Here is a 24,514-nt window from a genome sequence, read left to right as displayed (position 1 = left end):
TTATTTTTAAATATGATGAATAAGTTACAAAATCTGTATATCTTAGTCTTTATATTTATTGAAGAAATCCTCGTGGAAGGTTTCTATACTGGAACAAAACTTATCAAAGAGGTGTTCTTCAGGAAGAAAAGTAGAACGGAAATGGTAAGTTCCTTGTTCTTGACCAAAACCTGTACCAGGAACAACACATACACCAGTAGCATCTAGCATAGCTAAAGAGTAAAAGGTATCAGCTGCCATACCAGCCTTATCAGCAGCTTTAATGGCTTTTTTGGGGAGTCTGATTTGAGGAAATAAATACATGGCGCCTTCCGCGCCATTACAAGTAGTTCCTTTTAAACCATTAAAGCAGTTAGCAAGCTTTATAGCTCTACGACGAAGAGATTGGTAGATGGTGTCTATTTCTTCTTTGTACTGAAGATAAGATTCGTCACCTTCGACAGGAGGGTTTGTCATGAGATCAACCATGATCTGCCCATGAATGTTAGGGCATAAAGAAACGGAAGAAATTTTGTAAAGCTGGTCCATAATCTGTGGGTCAATATTAACGCATTCAAAGTAACCACCACGACGACCACATTCACCAATCATACCCTTTGAAATAGAGTGGAAAGAGAAGAGCTCCTGTTCTTGGTACTCATGGCTCATAGACTTCAATACTTTTTTGAAACTATGAAAAGGACGACGATCGGGTTGGTAAATGTTCGTTTGATAAACCTCATCAGCAAGCAACACAATCCGTTCAATGTGGCAGAAATCAATTATGTCACGCATGTTTTCTTCTGACAAGCACTGCCCAGTAGGATTACCCGGATTAATGATTACTAAGGCGCGTACATCAACATTTTGATCTCTGGCTTCTTTCACAGACTTTTCCAACCTTTTACGATCTAATCCCCAGTTGTTTTGTTCATCCAGATAGTAAGGTACAGGTTTAGCATCTACAAGGGAAAGGGTAGCAGAATAGAGTGGATACTGAGGGATAGGAATCATGATACCTGTCTTGTTGTGTTCAGTCAATAATTGAATTACTTTTTGAACACCTTCTGAAGCACCTTGGGTTAAAAATATATCGTCAGGGTCTGTCTTATAGCCATCACGACGTTCAATAAACTTTGCAACGTTATTACGGATGTAAGGAATACCCTTTGAGTGAGAATAGGCTCCAATGCTACCAATATTCTTCAGTAATATTTCAGCCCGATTAATTGCATCAGCTGGGTAAAGCTTGGAGATAATTTCTCTGTTTTCAACTTTCAGTAACTCAGGGTTTTCACACAAAGATGCGACCTATCAATCATGATGAATACTTCTTTGTTTTCATGAATACATTAAACAACATACTTGTCTAAAAAAAGTAATAGGTTTTTGATTCAATTGTTGTGGATTTCCAATGTTACAAAAGATGACTTTATTAAAAGTTGAATTAGAAGGATCCGTCTTCAATTGCTATTATCCGTCGTACGTTTTAAGCTTATTTAATGCATTTCTTTTTCTCTTTCTCTCATCAATTACCTTGCTTAAAGCTTCAGCACGAATGGGTAAAGTGCCTCGAACAGCGTACTCAACATTTTTAATCAAAGGATGCATTGTCTCAATGTTTAATACCTTGTCTACACGCTCTTATTTAATAAACACTTCAAAATAGGAATCACGAGTGCTTACCATGCTTCTTTGCTGTAGTAGAAACAAGTCGAATAACGCCTTTATTCAGCTGAATGTATCTAACTTTGAAGTTACGGCTAAGGGTTGGTAACATGGCAGCCACTTTGAAACAAAGTAAAATGAGAAAAGAAAGATTGATCACATGGATTGTCAAATGAAAGCTTAATTTTGGAATTCCGATTAGCTTTTTAATGCTGGTATAACAATTAAGTCATACTTTTAATCATGACAGAATGAAGTCAATTTCCGAGTTTTGTAGTTTTATTGGCTCCCAAATCGTGATTTTCAAATCCATTCGGTGGTTTTCATTCTTTTTGATCTGCGGGTTTTGCTCTAGTCATGTTGCGCTTTTTTTCTTCATAGAAAATCATGAGTACGATGATTTCTATGGGAATAACAAATGTAGCATTTTTGGCAAGAATAACAACAATTCAATGAATTAAGAGGACAAAAGTGACACGTACAATGTCGAGGCGTTGTGTCTGCTATAAGATTCATTCAAGTCTAGGTGCGCCGTACAAATTATTCCAAGTCGGATCTGTCAAAAATATGCACACTGTTTGAATTTTATACGTTTGAAATAAAATAATAAAGAATGGAAAAGGCATAACTCAAATACAATGCATGTATGCTACTTTAAGTTATATGAAACATTTTCCAGTTATTCTCGCCATCACATCTCGTTTTTTTCTTTTACTTCCTTTTACATGTTTATTTAATTGTTAAGAATTATCAGTTGTATCCGGTACGGTATCACTACATACAGGCTGATTAAACAATGCAAAAAAAGACGATCTGCTATCTTCGTGACCACTTTGGATAATAGTAGGAAGCTTGTATGTTTCTGCATCAAGAGCAAAATGGCTACTTTCTGGTTGCTGTTCTGAGGACTGATCATTTGAATCTGGTATCAGTATATTTTCATTTGTGGTGCCTTGCTCTCGTTGCCGCTTTTCTTGCATCTGTTTAGCATGGCTTATTTCTTCCTCGCCATAATGTCTTACGACATCCAGGTCAGGTTCATAATGATAGCTACTGCTAGCTGCATCAGCAAGTGTCATTTCGCTGCCTCGTCTTTCTTCATCATCGCTGATGCTATCGTTGCGGCTAATAATGCTACTCTCAAATCCAATTGATACATCAGCAGCTGTCAATAAATGATCTATCGTTATTCCGGAATCCAGCCTTACTTGTCTGGTGTAAGATCTGTCTTGGCATAATGTGGCTTTTTGATCCTCACACTTGTTATTATACATGCTTCCGGGAAAATTTTTGTCATTGGATGAAGATGATGGTGATCCTAAACAAGTGGCTTCATCTGTCATTAAAAAATCACTTTGGGAAGTAGGTCCACTGTTAAACCAGTTGTTCCATTGAAGCAAATCTTTCTCGGTTTCAACTTGTATCAAAACAGTCCACATGCTCTTACCATGGATCTTTAAAACATAGGAGTCTTCTTTTGAAGAAACAATGGATGCTCCACAATATCCAAAAACGCGTCCACGATTGTTTTTTTTCTAAATGGAAATAAAGGTCAACTTCACATCGTATTTTTTTTTAAAAAAAAAATACCGAGTAAAAACTAAAGTAAGATATATCTGGCATCAGAATGATTTGTACCATCTCCCAAGCAGCAAGGAATGGAAAGTATCGAAAGGTGTACTGCAATGGAACCTCAGCCTAAGTTATGTTAGATATGGTGAAAAAAAGGGGGTAAGTTTGCAAAGAAATTCATTACCTCATGTACTTCCATTGTGACTCCATCTGTTGGACCTTTTTTATTCAAATTGTTCAGCTTTACCTTTGAAGGGTTAAATGGACCATATTGCGACATGCTATTAATCATATAATTTAGACTCTTTAAACCAGAATACTGACTGCCGCTCCGACTCATGTAGTCAAACTGAAATGGCGAACAAGCAATTTCGTTATCTTTTACTTGTTCCTCGCCATCATGATTTGCTTGATTATTATCGGCCATGTCAAGCGAAGTCTTTGTATATCGTTTTCTTCTACTCAGATCTGACATCTTGCCATGGTTGCCATCACTACCATCTTTTGAAGGAGAGAAAAAGGCATGTAATTTGGGTATAAAAAGAGCTAGAAGCGAAAATGTTGTTGCCCACACGATCATAGTTGCTGTGAGATAATGGCGCGTATAAAAATCGGTAGTCGGTACAAAAAAAACGATAGACCCTATAATCACTGAAAAGAATATATTACTAAAGGCAATACAATCAGTATAAAATATTTATGTCATTCAAATAACTTACTACACTGATACTCCTATCTGCTTGTATTCGCTATATTTTGAATAATTCCTGCCAACTGATCTTGTTTTGAAAGCAAGAAATGTGGCAAATGCAAGTTGTAAGGAAGCAGATATTGTTAACAATATCATGAAAGCAGTAACACTATTTGAATCGTAAGCGCAGTCAATATAATATGCATTTCTTGACACTGGCTTGTTAATAGTAGAGACAGAAGACGAAGAGTACCATGCTACCAAAATAATCTTTTTTATATTTATTAGCAATCTTCGTTGCATTGTTTTATAGAAAAAAAAAAGAGATAAAACAATAACTTACTGCAGTTGTTGCTACTATAGCACCTGATACCTTTAATAATTGTTTATCTGTTACAATTGTTCTAGTGATGAATATATTGTTGAAGATTCGATATATACGGTAGTTTTTTGCTATAAGGTTTCTATCGCGAATAATATTAACACAAATAAAAGAAAAAGATAATCAATGTTATTTTACCCTAAAATTAAAGCATATCCTAAATGAAATGTGATTGGTATCATTGTACAGCTAAATGCAGTACGATATCCAAGAAAAAATACGACTGAGACATATGTCAATAAAAATCCTATTAGTTCTAAGACACAAAACAATGGACTTTTTTTTTATATTGTAGAGAAGTTAATTATAAAACATAAGCCATGCTATATCTTTTTATAAATATATGTATACCTTGATGCCTTAAATACTTTGTTTTTGCGGTACGCGACCACGATAAACATGCTGAACAACGCAACGACTGTGCCGAAAGCAGATATTGATAGCAATGTAATAGATACAGGCGATTTGTATCCAGGATTCAAATATGACCTGTCAGGTACTCCAGTTGGAACCTATACTGATAAAAAATTTACGAGATAAAAATGTAAAAAGAAAAAGGAAAAGAAGTAAGCAAAAGCATGAAATATTATAAACGATATTTTAGCTTATATACTTTTGTAGTTCCATCATGATACATGGGAAGTGAAGTAAGGTTCATGTTGCCCGCTACGATTCTTCCTATGTCAATCAGAGCTCCTTTTTGAACATTATATATTCTAAAGTTTCTATGAAAAATATATATTAGAGGTTTTATGATACTGATGACTATTGTTTAAAGCTTACCCGGTAGCTAGGTCACCATTTTGATCAAAGACAACAGGCCCTATAGGCCCTAAAAAAGACGTATTAAATGTAGAAGGTTCCATATACTCTCCTAGTTCTCCTGCGGCAAGTTGCTCTAATATACTTGTTGTATTTGTTGTTGGCATTGTTGAGTTATAGATAGTTCTGTTGAAGCCGTCTGCCATTACCATCATGCAAGAGTATGCCATTCCTTCATTGCTACTAATATTAGTCTGTCCTCCATAAGGATAACTTTGTAAATTTTAGTGATTCTATAAAGTTAATATGCTATTATACTGATACATACAGGCGAGGATCGAGATGTATCCATTTATTGTGAAAAGTATCAAATGGTTCATATCCTGTTAGCTGTTTCAAGACTTCAAAGACAAATATTCCACCTGAAAATGTTTGATTGTAATTAATAGTAGTTAGATTGGATGCCATTCTTGCTGAATATTCGATAGGATCAATTGAGTCATTGTTGGATTGCTTTACTGCTTTTGATAGATCATCTGTTAAGTTGTAATTAGCTGGGATAATATCAGTGTGATTAGCACGTTTTTCTAAAATTGAATTGAAGTTGTTTACAGCGACAAATAGATCATCTGTTTCCATATCTGTCGTAATCCAAACGGTGTCATTATTAATGTATCCAGCTTGTGCTGCTATAGTAAGCACTGTCAACTGCGCTTTTCCTTCCGCAGCAACGAAAACGATACGAACACCAGTAGACATTAGGGTATCAAGAGATTTTCTTATATTGCTTTTAGGACCATCTTCGTAAAATGATTGATACGATTTGACACTTATGCCGTTTACACGCGCTTTCATGACAACACTTTCAGACACTAAAAAATTATTTAAACAAAGTTATTTACTTTTTATGCTTATCGGATTCTTCGCATGTTACGCTGTTGTCCAAAATCATCATCAGAATATAAAACACCCATGACTGGCCACCCCTGGCTAACAATGAAAGATACAGTGGCATCTGAATATAGTAAATTTGTAGGCACTGTTCTGAAAAAGTAACCAAACTGCGACTTGTCTGATAACGAAGCTAATAAATGATAGTGAGTCATTTTTAAATAATATTCATACAAATTAATGGTTGCTTACTTGCCACAGCAGAAAATGAGCATTGTGGAATTTTTAGAGTACTTGTCATCAAAGCAGAAAAGGAGGTCCAAGATGAAGAAATGTCACCAATAATTCCAACTACCCCTTCTTGAATTAAAGATATAGCAGAATAAACGGCCTGCGTGATTGCTGCTTGACCCTCAACTGGCTTTGGGTACGAGTCTTTTTCTATTAACGTAATATACGCCCCTGGTATCATCTGCTTGGCATTAATTTCAGCAACAGCCAATCGAATAGCAGATATGCCGCTGCAAAAAAGATGTCAAGCAAAAGCCTTTTACATGCAAAGAAAATGTATACCTCATTGTCATTATTTTTGTCCAGTTATCGTTGTTTTGATGGAAAGGTAGTAGCACTCCTACTTTTATTTCAATCAAGGTAGAATTATCCGCAGTCATTGGGCTTATAAAAGTTGAACCTCTTTGCTTTTCAACTGAAAATGTATAATTGTTAAAAGCGTCATGAAAATAATAAGCATCGTTGTCCCTATCGTCTTGATCATCAATGGTTTGATTGTAGTGTGATGCAACTGGCTGTAGAGGAAATTTTTTTTGGTTTATTTCTAGTGTGTTATTCATGAATTAATTAATATGTCAAGAAAACAAAAAAGATGAAGTGTATAATATAAAAATGAAGGGAAAAAGAGAGAATAATGAAAAGAAAGTGATTTTAGTTTATCTTACAAGTAAAGTAAACACGTTATATGTATACTTTTTGTTATTATTGTCATAATTACTTAAGGGGCAATAGTATCAAAAGGGGGAGATGGCACTACTAGAAACAAAAATGTGTAATATATTACGAAACCTAAATCAGAAAGACTAAATAAAGGGGAGAAGCACCATTTGATTAGTAAATTAGGAGGTAATTTTAAACGGGAGAAAATGATCGGATCAAAATACCCAATAGAAAGCTATTGTGCTCATATTTGACGGAGAGTGTTGCAATACTAGGAGATTTGTTCAAAGGAGGATACCGTATTGTTACAACGTAGTACACAAACCTTTCTAGAAAAAACAAATGCGCAGAAGCCAGAATTTTGAAGCTTCTACAGTTAATGATGCTACATACAAAATGGAATTATCTCAAATGGATTTGTTTATTCTTTTGAAGCTGAAAACCTTCTGCCTCTATAAAGCATAGTTCGTGCTTATTTATTTTGAATTAAAATAAAGTAAATATTACTGCATAAGTGGGTCACTATTTTAATAAAGGCATTAACCATATGAAACAACAAGTTTTGATGTTGAGGAGCTTTTTATGTGTAGCAACTACTATACCGGATTATATCAGTTATCTATACGGAATTATCTTGTATCATTCAGGTTAATATCAAAAAAGACTTACTTGAGCCATACCATGCACAATACAGTCGCGATAATAAACTAAATAAAAAAAGATTTGTGTCTTTCATATAACATATCCTAACATAGGATTAATATACTTCAATTACTTGAAAACAATAATATTGAGAGCCGTGATAATTAATTATTGCTGAATGATACCATAAAAGCATGCGCTATAACGAATACATGTAAAATATGGGCTCTGGCTGCTAGAAACGGATAATATGCTTGTTTTTTTCCTTTTGATGTTATGTATGAATGTAGCGGAAGCAATTATTCATTGTGTTTTATAAATGGTATAGCTTGAATGTTACTGATTTAATAAATTGTTGTCGCTATAGGCACTGTATTGCTATTAGATAAAAAATATTGTTAGATGCACATTTGAAGGTACTAGGAAACAGGATTAACCTTAAAGAACGTAGCAGACATTCGTACCTGTAAAGAGACAAATACAACAATTTATTAGTATGAATATTCAAACAACCATTTGAAGTGTGCACTCAACCTTTACTTCATGAGATCCATATAAAGGAGTATATGTTGCTTGAAATAAAGTACACATTTACTAATAACTAATCTAAACATGCCGTGAAATTTATTAGTGATAATATAAATTCTCCTATTATGAATTAGAGAATATAAACTTCAGTATGCCAATTTATTCTCAATCAACTTTGAGCTGTAAAAACAGAAATTGTATGCCGTTGTGCAGTTTCGTTCTCAAAACTATATCAATATTCATTTCTGGCGTTTTATAAAGCATTTTTTAGTTCAAAGGAGTATATGCCATTTTTGTTTTGATATGAATACCAATTTTCCTTGTTCTTTGAAGCAATCTGGAAGACATTCTCGTGTACCAGGATTCTGGTGTTGTGTATATGTTAGGAGGTACAGTCAATTCGCAACCAAAAGGCAGTTATAACTTTTGGAGGTAATTAAAATTCTAATAGGCAGCAAATAAAAAAATCAATACAGTGAATAAAAATCCTTTAGAAATTTGAATTCTTCAATTTTACTGATCCGTGATTATTGTATTAATATTATTTACCACGGAAGTCTGATGAGCTTTTATTAGTGATAACTGGAGGTTCAAAATCAGGTAAAAATGTTTTGCATTCGTACTAGCATTAATCAATGCAGTTTTGTAGTGTTAGTATCATCTCCTCGTCTTTTCATGGCAGTATCTTTTTGTGTTTGGCTAACAATTTTTTTTTCCATTTTTGTATTAGATTCACGATATGCACTTCACCATTTTATTCTCATTTTGATTTTAGATAGTGAAGAAATCCTACTTCCACATTTATTCATATTGGTTGAAATAGAAAAAACTGCAATATAGAGTTTTTTCGTAATATTTTATTGCTGTATGGCTTTGTTGTTTTGAGTGGTTTCAAACAGCATTTTGAATACTCTAATTAATAAATCATTTGACTTTATACAGTGGTCATTACTTTACAACTAATATAATTACTTTAATCAAGTTGAAAACAGTTGAAAGAAAAGCAATCAATTCAATAGAGTAAATTTGATCAAAGTAACCATCTGGATTTATCGGTGAGCTATTCATTGGTGGTCCCTTGATTCTTTTATACACTTGTGGAAAACTTGATTAAGATATTCATCTTGAACTTATCACAAAAATTCGAGATATTCTCATGATTTTCCAATTTTCTTGATTTCTTCTTCATTTTTGCAATACGAGAGTCTTTTAACTCTTCAATTACTTCATATGACTCCATTATTAAAGTCTGAAAAAAATGTTAATCGTAAAAAGTATTAAAAATTCGTTCAAATATATTCTACTTTTAACTTTCAAAAAAGATCGATCAATTATCTTCATTTCTCTTCTGTTGTTTTAGCATCCGTGAGTATAACCACAATGCCAGATATGTTTTGACCTCTGTCACTTGTTAAAATTGGAACGAGACAGAGAATATTAGCATTGTCCCTGCATAAGGTTGACACTAAATCCCTGAGAAGGAAGCTCTACGGAGTAGCTACTACAGAGTCAACACAAGTACACAAATACATTTGCTTTGAGAGCATACAGATCCTCCAAGTTCGTGTTTTTGTCGCTAGGATGTCAAAGTGAATAGAGTTAGATTGGTTACTTTTTAGAAAAAAAGCAAAACAACATTTTTATATTTATTTACTTACTTAAATTCAAATAGCCTTATCCATACTTTTTTTTTTTGACTTAGACACTAAGGATAACTCATATTTGAAAAATAATGTTTTGTTGAAAAAAAAAAAAAAAAAAAAAAAAAAAAAAAAAAAAAAAAATAAGAAAATTGAAAGTTTTCAACACAAAATATGACCAAAGCTTTCCGCTGACCTCAAAGAATATATAAGTTTATTTAGCGGGTGTTCAGTCAAGGTTAATCGAAAGAGAGAATAATTCATATTCAGTCCATGAAGAGTGTAATCGATATATGTCGGTATACCTTAGCATTAGGCGCACCTGATTACTAACGAATATGTAATATAGAGTAGATCTCATTGCTACGTTTAAAGATTGGAATAGCACTAATATTCCAGCTATGCATCACGTTATAAAAAGATTCTTCTAAATATGGCACTCATCTAAGGGATGTTTGAGTTGACAGATGAGGTTGACAATAAGAATAATTGAAGTCGCCAAGGATAATGGTTTGATGTAGGCCAATACCAGATATAGAAGCGAGGGCATCTAACACGGAATCTAAACACTCTCTTTTATCCTTACCTATAAAAGCTGGAGTATAAACCACTAGTACATGGAAAAGAGCATAAAAATTTTGTGAATGACTGATTTAGGAAAGAATAACACGTGGGTTTAGCGGAATTAGATTGTCTGACAATTGATAGTTGGAAGAGAAGGAAAGCAAGCCGCAATGGCGAGTCCATAAGGATTGAGATGCTTGAAATTGTACATTGATGAAGCTCACATGGTCTGAGGTGGTGTGTGTTCCTTGAAAGGCCATTATATTAAAATTTAGAGCACAAGTAACGTGTAAATTTGAATTGTTTTTGGATATCATGAATCTTCATCAAAACAATAAAATCTAATGAAGAAATGTTGAATAGTAATTCTTTCAATACATTGTTCATTACTGTCGAGAATGAGATGGAGCGTCATCAGACTTGAGCACTATGTATTTGCGCTGCTGATAACCAGGAGTGTAGTTCGGAGTTGATGATGTAGAGTTGCTGATCATGTGATGCCGAAAGTTGTATCCTGAAGAGCCCTAACAAGGATTCTGTTATAGGCAGCCTGTTGCTTTATCTGAGAAGCATTATCAATTTCTTGATGTATGGGAATAAATTCTCGAGATTCGTGAATATTTTTCATCTCCAAATTGCTAGTATCCATTTGGAAATTGACATCAAAAGGGAATAGAACATGTAGAGCCTCTTGGATAGGTACCAATATCGAGTCATCTTCAATTGTCGCCAAATTTGTCGGATGGGTTCTTGAGTTGTCGTCCAGTTTATGTTGAGAGAGCATCTACACTCCATAGCACTAGAGATTTTAGGTGAATAAGACATAGACATAGCGTTGATGCAAGACGAGGCTTACTGTGCTTTGGATTAATCCACTCTATCATGTGGTGCAGTAGGAATATTCCTAGCCTTTTTACAAGGCTTATTCTTATGATTTGTGTAGTCAGTGGCAAATCCTATTGAAAATTGATTTGAGATACAATCGTAATAAAAGCAAACAATTAAATTCCTAATGTTGGCGAAACGAAGTCGAATAATGTGATAGATGCTCTCTGAGCCACGCTTTATTTTCCTTATTTATAATAAAAATAATATTTTCCCTTTCTTCCCTATATCTTTCTGCCTAAGCATATATTCAATTTTTTTTTTTTTTTTTTTAGGGTGGGAATAAGATACCAAGTATAATAATATGAATTAAAAGCCTAAGTATCGGCGATACCATGGGTGGGCATCTATCACATTATTCGACTTCGTTTCGCCAACATTAGGATTTTATCGTTTTTATCCCTTACAAACAAAAGAAATTCGTTTTTACTTTATTTCCTACAAAATGTCAAAGAACACCACTAATTTAATCGAAGATTCTAACCGCGCTGAGCTTAATGCTTATTTGAATTTCAAAAAGAGAGCTTTTGAGGAGGGTAACTTACGCAACTATTTTATGGAAAACTTATTTAAAAGCACCCAATTCTTTAATCAATTTTTTTTTACTGACAGTTACTAACAATGAATCTGAGTCCTCTCAATCATCCATGTCCGATTTGGAAATTAAACGCACCAAAAAAATTGATTATTTCTCTGGTCCTGGAGAAAAAAAATGGGTCCCCAACAGCTGGGTATTCTTAGATATAGAAATTTAATTGCTACAGTATTTTAGTCTAAAAGGGGGCGTTTTCAAAAATTATGAGAGACTCTTTTTTTGAGACTCTGCTTATTTGAGTGGGCGTCTCAAAAAAAGAGTCCCATAATTTTTGAAATCATCTCCTTTTAGACTAAAACACTATACAACACTAGATATACTAATCTATAGAAATAGTTGATTTTAGGTGACACCAACGTTACTAAATTGTTTTTAAAATTCAGAGATCAAAACATCCAGGCCGTTGAAAAAACGGGAAATATAAACTCTATGCGTGTTTTGTAAGATTATACTAAAGTCCAAAAGCGAATTTGTCATGTGCCTAATCTATGATAACGTATAATAGATCGCTTTCGTACATATTCCTTATTAATAGATGGGATACTAATTTCTGTATCACTTCGTATGTAAAACAAACAATGGAAGTACTGCATGCATTTGCGTACAAAGAAATTTCAATGCCAAAAATATCAGATGAATGCATGTTGTACTTGAAAAAAGCGTCTGATGTAAATTATTAAACTTCTAAAGAAAAAAAAAAAAACTTTTCTCTGAAATTTACTAATTAGGCACTCGACAATGATGATGTTGATATCTCAACGTTTACCTTTGAGCCAGCCTCAGAGCTGGATGTAAATGTAAAGGCCGCTTGCTTGGAGTTCGTCTCTTCGTTGGCAACCAAATGTAGTAAACGATCCGAAGATATGTTCTTTGATCGATATCTTAAACCATTGATTAGAGAAGCTGTTTTAAAATCTTGCAGCAAAGACTTTATTTGTTCGGGGTATGTAAACCGGCCATTATCACTTGAGACACACATATTTCTATGGACTAATTGCTGTATTATATTAGAAGTGATGCCTCGGACCCAAACGTGCCTTCCAAAAAGAAAGCTGACTTTATGTTGGGCTATAAAGGCCACAAACGAGAAATTTCTTTGTTTTATGTCGAGCTGAAAAGACCCAACAAATTCAGCAAATATCAAGTTGAAGACGATTTCGTCAAATTATGCAAACATATGAAGTACTCTATTGACAATCAAGCAGCAATAGGCATTGAAGCCCCGGTTGCCTTAGGCTTATGGTGTGAGGGTATCAGCGTTTTTTTACACATATTAATACCAAACTTTTCTAACATCATATATTCAGGTTTTGTTTGTTCCCTTATGAAGATGACACTTGTCGAAGAGGGAATTTATGTGCCAGTGGTGTTAAGAAAGTTCAGACTCCCCGAGTCTGAATCTGAGTTAATTAGCCTCTCAAGAGCGATGGAGTGTCTGAACTTTGTCTTGGTATGTATAAATGCATATAATTGATTATTCCCTTTTTATTAATTCCCCTTTGTAGGAGGAAGTAAAGAGCTTCCCAGAAAAATAGAATGCCAGAACAAAGAAGGCAATTGTAAAGAAGTATATGAAATTATCATTTATTTCAAAATTTATTAAAGAAAAAAATAAAAACATACATATTATGCTGTAAGACTTTTGGGAAGAATAGAAGTTGTTTGATTCTATATTGATCATTGATATACGTCCTAAATCCATTAGTTTTTGATACACTTTGTTGACAGTTATAGGTTGGCTTTTAGGTGTCTGGTATCACGAAGGGGCGACTCATAGTATAAATTGTGCTTCAAAATAGTCCCCTTTTTTTCTTGAATTTGTGGTATCAAACAAATAGAACTAACACTGAATAAACTACGTAAGCAACTATATCAAATGTTTTGATTACAGTGCTCACTAATAATAATAACTTCATAACTATGTATAACAATTACCATGATATCTCAAAACGTGTCCCTGTTTAATAGTATCTGATGGAGGTGCCGGTTGACCATGCCCTGTGTTTATCCACTTATAAAGAAATAGGCCATTCACGTCTTTTCAAGCACCAGAACTACAGATTTCATTTGATATAAAGCTCAAGTATGTAGTTCTTATAATAAATTAATATGTATCTTTGTATAATAAAATAGCCGATTTTCTTGTAGCTTAATTTATTTATGTGGCAATTGGGCTTTTACATAAAATATAGATTCGCAATGGAAACAGGATGATGAGGATCATGTAAGCAGGATATTTGGCTTCGATTCTAGGTTAATATTTGCACGTAGCTACTTTGCTGCAGGTCAGAGCGAGGGTATCAAGTGCCTGGTTGATCGTTAGGCCGACACGCAAAGACTGCACGCAAAGAGGTCAGAAGAATACTGAAGGTCATGAAAGGAAAGGATTCCTGGCTTGCTTTCGCTTCCGTATAACGCAGTCTTTCAAGAGGCAAAATCCCCTTCAATACACTTCTCATAATCAAACGCCTTTTCAAATAGAAAAGAAACCCTGCTACTGTGTATTAACTGACATGATAGTGTGAAGACATATTTTGAGTGAGGAGTTGATTGTTAAATTGCATGGCATGAAGAAAAGGTGCAGATGAAAATGAATTTTGAACTTTTTGAGTCATCAAGGTATGGCTGGAGATGTTGATAGACCATCGATTTTCAGATGATTTGAGTATGGTTCTTTAGTTTGCATTTTCAAATGTCAAAAATAATGTCCTTGTCCTTTTTGTTGTTGTTCAGCATGCTACGTGGTGTTAAAGAAAGAGAAAAAACAAAGGAAAACTAAATGTAAAATTTTTTCAACAATGTGACGTAGACATATTACCTTATTTGTTTATTTTTGAGTAATGTTCCGCACGAGTATGCTTGTTTTGATCTTGCCTTGTTAACGTAAATTAACTCATGTATCCAGCTTGAATGCACTAATAAATGGAAATCATGGTAAATAGAGTAAATATGATTGAATAGGGATTACTCATCCCTTTTAATTTTTGCATGAAGTCCATGAACGGTCGCAACGCTGCTCTGTCCTCCTGAAGCACTGATGCAACATTCTTATCATAGAAATCACAAAAGAAATATGTATGATGTTTTTCCAATTTTCTATTACTTTCCCAAAATACGATTTTTTGGTACCTATAGTACCCAATTTCATACGTTTTTCAAAAGTGATTGTGGGAGTGATATATCGAGGAAAAAAAAAGAAGGGACTCATGCAAACGACACTTATGCTATCAACTTGTCATATTAACGCACTGTTGCAGCCAATCTAATATGGCTTGGCCCTTTTTTTTCTAATAAATACTTCTTCAGTTTTATCTTGACTAAAAATATAGTTGTTAATAATTTGTAATTGATTCCTTTCGTGTTTCCCTCAGTCTTTCTCATTTGTTGTTTCTTTCAAGTCTTCACTTACTGCTAAACACCTTATACAAAGCGCACATTCCCATTCGAATCGCAATTACTTTATTTTCATACTATCAAATAAGATGCAGTTATTAATAACCATAATTATTATTTTCGACATTGTTGTTACTTTATTTTCTTATACTGATAACACTCTTCTCAAAATCAATCGTTAATCATCTAACTATTACCATAACTCTAAATAATAATATAATATAAGTTGGCAACCTATCATCCTGGTGCTCATTTTCAATACTTATGCTTTATTAATATACGTTAATAATCCTTCAATCCGTCTTCTCTCTTAAGAGCTATTACCTGTGTCTTAACAGCACTTATAACTCTTATTACAACAGTTATAGATGTTCCCGTCGATCATTTACAAAAGTTTATCCAGTATTCTATCAATATTTTTCCCAAGTGCTTGAATAAAGAAGATTTATAGCATTTTTTAACCACAAGTTTGGCCAAATTATTTTGAAGGACTTGGGCAAACATTTGGGCAAACTTTTTTTTTTTATAAGGAGACAAGTCTCTGAGTTTATTAAGTAACCGATTTAAAATGGCATGTGATGTGTTTTTGTAGATTTTAAGGATTTTAAATTGTTTTTGTTTTATGAAATGATTTAGTTGAAAGAGAGGTCACCCGTATAAGTGTGAGATCGACGTCGAGATGAAGAACATGGCAGTATTAAATGCGGAAGAGGTACAGGAGAGATTCCATCGGAAATGAGTAGTTCTTGCAAGGAGGCAGACAAAAGTTGATTAGTAGAACTTATTGTGGCAGAAGTAGTAAAAGGACGTTGATCGAAGATCGAGGACCAGTGGTTGCGCCAGACAGCTAACAAGATACTACCAAAGAAGATTGAAGGCTCTTGAATAGCAGTGGGGCGGCAAGTAGGAAACTGCAAGAGAAAAAGGGCGCATCGTAACGAGTAGGTCGAGAAAGGCTGTTCAAACTGCGAGACCCAGAGAGACGACCAAACGGCAAGTTTACGAGGACATTCGAGGAGGAAATGAGAGGGTGTTTCTTCTGGTGCAGTACAAATATGACAAATTTTTGATGTCCAATAAAGGTTCGATCGACAAGGCAGTTTGTTGTGAAGTAGCCTGTACCAGATGTCACAGCTTTGAGGTCTAAGAGGGAAGCGCCATAAGGCGAGCCATTTGGAGGAGGTAAGATTCGGATAAAGGCTTGAAAAAGATTCTGATGGACAACATAAACGACGATAACGTCGAGAGGTGAGACGGAGGCGGACCCCAGGATGATCAACTAAGGACACTGTAACCAGAAAAGGGGACATGTCGACTAGAGAGTGGGTCACTGAAGTAAACGATGAGGCAGGACGCAGGAAAGCTCGAATAAAGAATGGCTGAAGCTTCAGTTGATCAAGTCGAACCCACTTTAGAAACCGTTTAGTTAGGTAGGGGTGAATGGAGATTTCGGCGGGGAGTTTTGGTTGTAATCTTCCCTTGGTAGAATCGAATTTGTAAGCCAAGGAACAAGGCAACTGAGCCATCGATTTCGGTAATGGACAAGAGGACGAGAAAACAGAAACATCACCCAGCTTAAGACATAGAGCTGTTTGCGGATTGATAACGACCTGGTCAAAGAGATGCGGAAGATTATCCACAGCCGTGAAAAATAAAGAGAAGACACCATCAGAGGATTGGGTCAAAGCCTTAGGTCGTAAGGAAGGAAAAACAAACGCCTGGCGATAATCCAAATGTATAGGCACTTGGGACCCAACAAGTAAGGAATGCCTCAAGAGATGATCGACGAGCAGAGGCTATACAACGGACGATTGTAACGAACGATGGTGCCAAAAGTCGGAGGTAGGAGAGCAAGGACGATCATGAAGAAGAGGCAATAACCATCTCAACTGTAGAGCACTTTGCTGGATGTGAGGATTGAGAACCCCCAATCCACCTTTGTTGCGAGGAAAGCACATGGTCTCAAAGCTAACCCGTGGTGATCTTTTGGCAGAAACAAACCCTGATATTTGAGATTTCAGCTTTTTGAAGAATAAATTTGGAACGGAAAGAATGCGGAGCACATGCCACAATTTGGAGAGGATCAAAGAGTTTAAAATAGTAACACGACCCCGAACAGACAAAGACCGATGAGAGTGCAGTTGCATACCAGTCGTAATTTTAGACAGTAGCGAAGTAAGATAGGTGTCATGTTGGGCAATGGAAGAATGGAGAGGGAAGCCCAAATATATGACCGGATCACGAGATGAGCTGTCGTGCCAGGAGTGGATCTGTTGCTGCAAGAGAGGTGTCCGCCAGATACGCTGATAGCATAAGCGAGAACCTGAGAGGGAGACTGCTTCTGTTTTATTAAAGTTTACCTTTGCGTTGGAAGCCTTAGCATATATATTGAGATGCTCATGTAAAATATTGAGCTCGTGGGGATCATTTAGGAAACAGACAACGTCATCCGCGTAAGCAAGTAATTTCACTTTGGAGCGAGACTCCAAGTCAGGGGGAGAGCAGACAGACCGTGGAAGCTGGAATCCAGAGACATGAGGGCTTGATAAAATACGTCGCAGGAGCGGCTCGAATGCAAGGTTGAACAGAACCGGCGAGATGGGGTCACCTTGTCTGAGGCCTCTACGCTGAGGAATCGGTGGAGAAAGAAAGCCATTGATATTGAGGTGGAGGTTAGTGTTGAAAAACAGCGTTGAAAGACTGTTGACGATAGAAGAAGGAAAACCAAAGCGGTGGAGGACTTGACATAAATAGGCGGGGTGGACCCGGTCATATGCCTTCTCCTGATCCAGCAATAGTCCAATGGCAGTAGACGACGTGAGGCGGGCATGTTCCATTATGAGTTTCACCAATAGTCCATTGTCAGCAATGAACCTCCCTCCTAAGAATCCTGTTTGATAAGGATTAATCAATTTTGAAGCGCATTTCACTATACGGGCATTAAGAAGTCTAGTGAAGACCTTAGCATCCGTGTTAATCAGTGAGATAGGCCGCCAGTTCTTGAGATCTTTGAGGTCCCCCTTTTTAGGAAGTAGAGATACAGAAGTACCAAACCATGAAGCTGGGAAAATCCCTTTGGAAAGAGCATCATTGTAAACTTGAAGCAGAAGATCTCGGCAGGACGGATGAATGAAAATGAGACGAAGAATTTCGTACTGTAAGCCATCAAGACCAGGACTGCCACGCTTCGGGCAACGAGAGACACCGTCCAGCAGAGCATCATAGGTGAAACTGTTGGCTAAAAATCGTTGATCTGAATCAGATAGGCAAAGAGAGGAGGGGAGAGTCGACAGAAGATCCTCGACTGCATTGTCATCAATAGGGTCAGGACTGTAAAGATTACCGTAGAAGGAAACAGAAGCATGAATCATTTCCTCAGTTGTGGAACAGAGTGTGGACGTGACAGGATGGAGCAATTGCTTCATGATCTGATGGGTCTGACGTTGAGCAGCAGTGCGTTTCAAGTATCCAGCTGAAAGTTCTCCTTGTTCTCTCCAACGAATACCTGCCCGTAATGCCAATGTTTCTGTGTGATACTGCTGTATGGATGCCAGTTGGCTTTCAACAATTGACAACTGAGGCGTAAGACTTGGTAGAAGACTTGCATTGGCAGCAAGACGATTCACAATCCCGGATCGTTTGCGATGCAAAAGCGATTCAGCTTTAGTTAAAGTGAATGCTGACCGACGAGAGAATGATTTAGCAGCTTGAGCAACGGATGTTTTGACCTTGTCCCATTTGTCTTGTGGGGACATATGAGGATCAAAGGTAGACACGGTAGTAAAAACGGTGTGCGCAACCAGAGCCTGGAAGGTTTCAGAGGATGCCAATCGTGGGTGTGCACGCCATACTCCTTTGCCAAGGATTGTTGCATGTGTTGGAGACCGGAGAGCAAAATGGGACGTAACAAGGAATTGATCCGACCAAGATGGTTGTATATAAGTGACGTCTGAGGCCACTCTACAGTCGAACATGTCCATTGTGCCGAAAATATAGTCAATGCAAGAACAGGAGCTTCCTCGTGAAAACGTGGCAACCGGAGAGCAATCGGTGTCAGTAACACAGTCAATAAAATAGGAATCAATGTAGGACAACCAAGAAGATGGTGCCTGACAAGGAGCACTAGATGAAAGGTGAGTAGCATAGGAATAATTGAGATCCCCTAGAAGGATATGACGAGAAGACCCAAATTCTGGTAGTAGAGAGGCACCATTCTGTGCCAATTCCTCCAAAAAGGTGAACCGATCACGCCTACCAGCAGGGGCATATACCACTGTAATTGTCACCGGATCGAAAGCACCATGAACGTGAGTAACCCTTGTGCTTATGACACGACCACAAACGCTATATTTGGTGTTCGAAAATGACAGCAGATCAGAAAAACAAACCAAGCCACAGTGGGGAGACCATAAGCTGTCTGAAGCTTGGAATTGCATATGGAAGGTTTGTTGTAATGGAATAGTCGACGCATGTGTCTCTTGAAGAGCTAAAATTTCAAGAGGATGTGTGCGAAGGTAGCGAATAAAGTGATTTCGAGTTGATACATCTGCAGACTTGACGAGGTTTCGACAGTTAAGAGTAGCAATTCGAAAATTAGTATGAGATGAAGATTGAGAGATATCTGGGGGGTTTAAAGTTTCGTGAGAGTGATAAGCCATACTGTTATTTGATAATATCATAATAATAAGATTATAGGGAGGTTTGGGGATCAACACCAGCAGATGGTGCGTCCAGATGGTCAGTATTAAATACTTCTTGTCCGTCGGCTACAATATCATCCATATCAGTGTCCTCATTTGAGCGCTGAGCATCTACATCAAGGTTTTTCGTTTTTGGAATGTAAAATGCACACTCGTGGTGCTGTTTACGAAGATGACCTTCTCGTCCACAATGAGGACAAATTTTCACTCGTTTAGAAGGAGTACTAGTTGAAACCTCAACATCGTTAGCTGGTGACGACTGGGAGGAGGCGGAACGGAGAACACGGGCATACTTGGATTGCGCTGTTCCAAGAGATTGAGGAGCGGGAAGTGACGTTGTGGGTTCAGATACAATTGTATCAACATCATTAGAAGGCTTTAACACCTCCCTAATCATTTCAACAGTCTCCGTAGAAGGCTCAGCGGATGAAGCTACAGTTGTTGGAATATCTTCTGTAGATAAGACTTCCCCTGATTTAGCAGGAATCTTGCGACTCTTTTTGTTGGGAGCGCCAGATTCACCATACACATTTTTGCGATCACAGTATTTGGCAATGTGGCCAGAGCCATTACACCAGTAACAGATGATAGCTTTTTGACGAACCTCACAGTTATTCAAAGAATGGTCCCCGTGACAATAGCGGCAATAAGGCTTCATTGATGACCAGGTGACGTGGACATTAATGTCGACTTCTGCAAGAAGGGGCGAAGGGCGAGGTTGCGAGGAGTAATCAAGCGGTTGATATACCCAACGCACATTATGCTGAAGTTCCGGAAGTCGGTGTTCAACGGTGTTGTCAGTGGTCTTCGGAAACTGTTCCAGAACCACATAACCTTTTCCGAAGTAAACTCCAGAAGAACCCTTGATGATACCACTGTCTACGACAGTACCAAAAGATGACAAGTTGCGTTGCATGTCATCGTGAAGTTGAGCGAGGCCTCCTTCTCGTCGACCATACTGGTGAGGAAGACCTGCTAAAATAACCTTTAACAACGTAGCTGAAGGTGAAAGCGATGGAAAAACATGAAAACGGTCAACAAAGGAAGGAAGTTGAAGACCGTCTGAACATAGTTGTGCATACATGGCTGGCGAAACGGTGAGCTCAGCATACAGCTTGTGGTAATCTCGACGAATCTGCTCAGCAACAGCCCAAAGATGTTCATCGCCGTTACAAAACGAAGTAAGCTCAGTTAAGAAGAGTTTTTTGTCTGTGACAGTAGTGATGTCGACAAAGATGGAATTAGGAACAGATCCCTTCAGAAAGGGACGCATGGTGGAGGGTGTAAAAGTCGAAGGACGGTTGTCTGCTACGGTAGAAGGTTGTCCAGACCCAATACCAAGCGAATTAGGGTTGGAGGGGTTGGTCGACATTGCAAGAAAACTGGAGGTTCTTTGCTGACCAGCTTGAACGACATTCACCCATGAGAGTTTTTTTGGCTTTGTTGGTAAAATTGCCTTATTAGGCACTAAAATTTCTTTATTGGAAAGAACCATGGCTTGAATTTGGGCAAACTAATTTTTATTGCTGGGAAATTTAACTTCACACAATTGGCCAATTTTTTTCAAAAAAGTGGGCGAAGTTTTCAAACATTTGGTAAATTGAGACTGGAAGCATAGTAACAGCAGTTATTTCTCGCTCGGGACACCGCTGTAAAATAAACTTTATGCAAATAAAATTTACAAATCAGGAACATAAATATGCTTATTTTTAACTATGACAGCTACTCGAAATGATATTATATGTTGCATAATTGCTGTTTTATATTTCAAAGGACATCTAATCTGATTTCCGTCACCATCCGCATTCATCCGTTACATGTTTTGATCCGCTTTTTCTTCGTTATTTCTTAAAGCTAGCATGTATATGACTATATATTTATCCATTAGTCACTATGAGCAATATTCCGCTTTGATCCGCTATCATATGTACTCGTTGTATATATGAAGGGACCTGACAAGTCGTTTTTATTTACGTTCAATTAAATCTTCTCTTAATTATTCTTTAAAATCCCAAGTAAAATGTCTTCTTCTTCATCAAACTCTAATGAAAATCTTCTTATTGGTGATAATGATATGCTTCAAGTAGATGGTAGCACTGCTGTAGCTAGTAATGAGCAGGATAGTAGCAGCGACGAAGATACGTTTTACCAAGAAACGAAGGCAGTTGACGAAACTAACGAAGACTACGACAGAACTGCACCTGTAAACACAACAAGAGCATATGGCCCTAAAATTAAAGAATTCAAGCTTTGGTGCGATAAAAAGTATAGTTCTTTACCTACAGAGCAAAAATACACAGTGACTGGTCCAAAACTTCATTTGTTCTTAAAAAAAGAGGTAATGTACATAATATTTATATCATTGAAAGTTTAGATAATGCTAACTTTTTTTTAACTTAAGGTGGTTAATCGTATGAGTAAGCGCAAAGGAAGTACACACAAATTTATAAAGCTATCTTCAATATACATGTATGTTGCAGCAATTACATATTTGTACACTCAGCAAGTCTCAAGCAGAATCAATAGTAATGAACATCCCCGCGCGGCGTGTCATAAACTGATCAAGGCTTGCCAAAGAAGAGAAGAACTTACGAAAAGAGCTAACTTTGAAGATCGAGGTGTAAATACGGTCCTGGATGGATATTCAACAAGTGAAGAAATATCTCGTATAGTCAACTACTACATTAACAAGCATAACTTATCAAATTTGCGAAATGGTCTTGCGTTTTTGCTATCTCACTTTTGTCTTCTACGTGGTGAGTCCGCTAGAGGTGCCGAATTTCCAGATCTGCAAACTATTAACTTGGAAGGAGAAGGTCCAAGTCAACAAGCTTGCCCGGCATTAATTTTGGTTATGAAGAACGGAAAAACGAACAAGAATGGACGCTTGGAAGTTAGTGCATGTATGAGAAACGTGGATTATAAAATATGTCCTTTTATGATGCTGGGATTATATTTCTTTCAAATGTATCATGTGGAGTGCCGCTCTTTTCCAGATTTTACAACATCTCGAAACTGGTATCATACAAAGCTACTCCAATCTGATCCCCATGATCCAACAAAGCAGTGGTCTTACGCTAGTCATTATGCAGCAATGGAGTCAGCCCTTAAGGCTTGTAATATGTCTTCTACAAAAAAGACACATATGGCTCGTGGTGCAGGTGCACGTATGTGTGATCTTGGTGGTGTTGAAGATGCAAGCATTAGAAGACTTGGCCGCTGGAATTCCGATTCAATGAACGGCGCATATGTTACTGGTCTCCCTAGAGAAGCTATGCGTTCCTTGGCTGGATTCGGAAAAGTGAAAGGAAATTTCTACTTACCAAGGGCAAATCTTGATCCATGTGTAGAATTGCAGAAAAAGGTCTTTCCTCTTGTTGATGAATGGCTGGATAAACTTGATGCAAATGCCATTGAATACAATGTTGCTGCCCGAGGATTTCTCATATTAATGAAACAATTAAGAATCACCTTCCTGCAAGATTCTGTATTAATAATGAAAGATTTCCCGGCACACCCTGTTTTCAAGCACGAGTTATTCAGCGATCCCTTATTTGTAACGTTCAAAAGGTAGAAAAAGCGCACTGGTTCACTCTGGTACACCCATACTAACGCCTTTTTTAATATGTAGTAACTTGGAAGAACTTCTTCTGTCAGATAGCACGCCACAAGAAATTACATTGCTTCGTGTCATGCCAGCGTTAGCTAAGGAGCTTGATACCAGATTTAATGCACAGGATGCCTCATTACGATTGCTGCTACAACAAAATCAAGAATTTCAGTCAAAACTTGAAGACATATCGACTGGAAGAGCTCCTGTTCCTGTACGCGTAACTGTTGACTTTTCGGATGGAAACCGAACTGTAACTGGGGTCACATCAAATGGTTTAGCATCAGAGATCCAAAGTGATTCACAAGCCGGTTTGCTATCTATTCCTCCCCAAACAACAATCGATACTATGATGTTTAATGCTTCTGATGGACAACAAGCTAGTACATCATCAGTGCCAGTAGCAACCTCAACACAGGGTGTTCATAGATGGAGTGAAGGCGTACACACAATTCACGGCCTTTGGAGAGAGTACACCGTTGGACTTGGAGGGGGCCTTTTAATCGAAGAATTAAATAAATCACGAAAGCCATGGTACCCCAAGAGTCATAAAACTTTCCACTATCGACGTATGCGCATTATCAAAGCGATAAAAAACTACGCAGAAGAACACTCGATAACAACTGACACAGCAGTTCAAATTGCAGAACGCAGACGTCTAGCTCTGCAAACATCATTAGATTCGATAGGAGAAAATATCTCTAAATTGTACATAGATTAAGTTGAAAAATAAAGAAATATAATAGATGTACCGTATTAATTGAGAAAGTATTCTGTTTAAAAACCCGTTAAAACATAGTCTATAGGCATATTTTTTTACTTTATTTTTATTTTAAAGCTGATCAATCTCTTCAATTTTAAATTTGCAGTTATTTTAGTCGGGACACTAAATAGCGGGTGTCCTAGGAAATTGTCCCGCTAGTGTCCGCTGAGATAACTACTTATTATTAGAGCAATAATCATTACTATTATGTATTGGCAGAAATACATGCTCAGGGACAATCATCTTTGTGGGAAAAATATGTTGCATTATTAAAGATCCGCTTATGCAAATCGGAAAT

At 36.9% G+C, this 24,514-nt stretch overlaps 8 protein-coding genes across 8 annotated transcripts; 1 reads left to right on the top strand and 7 right to left on the bottom strand.

Moving 5' to 3' along the window:
• Window positions 1–42: 42 nt before the first annotated feature.
• Window positions 43–1,590, bottom strand: RO3G_04055 (uncharacterized protein; the record flags this gene model as incomplete). Its single annotated transcript, XM_067658645.1, has 3 exons — window positions 43–1,290; window positions 1,345–1,449; window positions 1,516–1,590. 3 exons carry the CDS (start codon window positions 1,588–1,590, stop codon window positions 43–45), a joined length of 1,428 nt encoding a protein of 475 aa, XP_067514746.1.
• A 3,776-nt stretch (window positions 1,591–5,366) lies between these two features.
• On the bottom strand, window positions 5,367–6,616 carry RO3G_04054 (uncharacterized protein; the record flags this gene model as incomplete). Its single annotated transcript, XM_067658644.1, has 4 exons — window positions 5,367–5,926; window positions 5,989–6,138; window positions 6,198–6,466; window positions 6,519–6,616. The coding sequence occupies 4 exons, from the start codon at window positions 6,614–6,616 to the stop codon at window positions 5,367–5,369; spliced, it is 1,077 nt and encodes a 358-aa protein (XP_067514745.1).
• Window positions 6,617–7,507: 891 nt separating this feature from the next.
• RO3G_04053 (uncharacterized protein) lies at window positions 7,508–8,129 on the bottom strand (the record flags this gene model as incomplete). The annotated part of the gene is made up of 5 exons (XM_067658643.1): window positions 7,508–7,515; window positions 7,566–7,603; window positions 7,879–7,916; window positions 7,976–8,002; window positions 8,079–8,129. 5 exons carry the CDS (start codon window positions 8,127–8,129, stop codon window positions 7,508–7,510), a joined length of 162 nt encoding a protein of 53 aa, XP_067514744.1.
• A 794-nt stretch (window positions 8,130–8,923) lies between these two features.
• On the bottom strand, window positions 8,924–9,134 carry RO3G_04052 (uncharacterized protein; the record flags this gene model as incomplete). Its single annotated transcript, XM_067658642.1, has 2 exons — window positions 8,924–8,978; window positions 9,019–9,134. 2 exons carry the CDS (start codon window positions 9,132–9,134, stop codon window positions 8,924–8,926), a joined length of 171 nt encoding a protein of 56 aa, XP_067514743.1.
• Window positions 9,135–12,474: 3,340 nt separating this feature from the next.
• On the bottom strand, window positions 12,475–12,729 carry RO3G_04051 (uncharacterized protein; the record flags this gene model as incomplete). Its single annotated transcript, XM_067658641.1, has 1 exon — window positions 12,475–12,729. The coding sequence occupies one exon, from the start codon at window positions 12,727–12,729 to the stop codon at window positions 12,475–12,477; it is 255 nt and encodes an 84-aa protein (XP_067514742.1).
• A 3,046-nt stretch (window positions 12,730–15,775) lies between these two features.
• RO3G_04050 (uncharacterized protein) lies at window positions 15,776–19,123 on the bottom strand (the record flags this gene model as incomplete). The annotated part of the gene is made up of 3 exons (XM_067658640.1): window positions 15,776–16,861; window positions 16,946–17,446; window positions 17,504–19,123. 3 exons carry the CDS (start codon window positions 19,121–19,123, stop codon window positions 15,776–15,778), a joined length of 3,207 nt encoding a protein of 1,068 aa, XP_067514741.1.
• Window positions 19,124–19,832: 709 nt separating this feature from the next.
• Window positions 19,833–21,338, bottom strand: RO3G_04049 (uncharacterized protein; the record flags this gene model as incomplete). Its single annotated transcript, XM_067658639.1, has 1 exon — window positions 19,833–21,338. The coding sequence occupies one exon, from the start codon at window positions 21,336–21,338 to the stop codon at window positions 19,833–19,835; it is 1,506 nt and encodes a 501-aa protein (XP_067514740.1).
• Window positions 21,339–21,863: 525 nt separating this feature from the next.
• On the top strand, window positions 21,864–24,174 carry RO3G_04048 (uncharacterized protein; the record flags this gene model as incomplete). The annotated part of the gene is made up of 3 exons (XM_067658638.1): window positions 21,864–22,181; window positions 22,347–23,413; window positions 23,475–24,174. 3 exons carry the CDS (start codon window positions 21,864–21,866, stop codon window positions 24,172–24,174), a joined length of 2,085 nt encoding a protein of 694 aa, XP_067514739.1.
• Window positions 24,175–24,514: the final 340 nt, after the last annotated feature.

This window comes from Rhizopus delemar, genomic scaffold (assembly GCF_000149305.1).
Source record: "Rhizopus delemar RA 99-880 supercont3.2 genomic scaffold, whole genome shotgun sequence".
Classification (NCBI taxonomy): Eukaryota; Fungi; Mucoromycota; class Mucoromycetes; order Mucorales; family Rhizopodaceae; genus Rhizopus; species Rhizopus delemar.
Note: the sequence above shows the minus strand (reverse complement) of the source record. Positions and strands in the feature narration are given on the sequence as shown.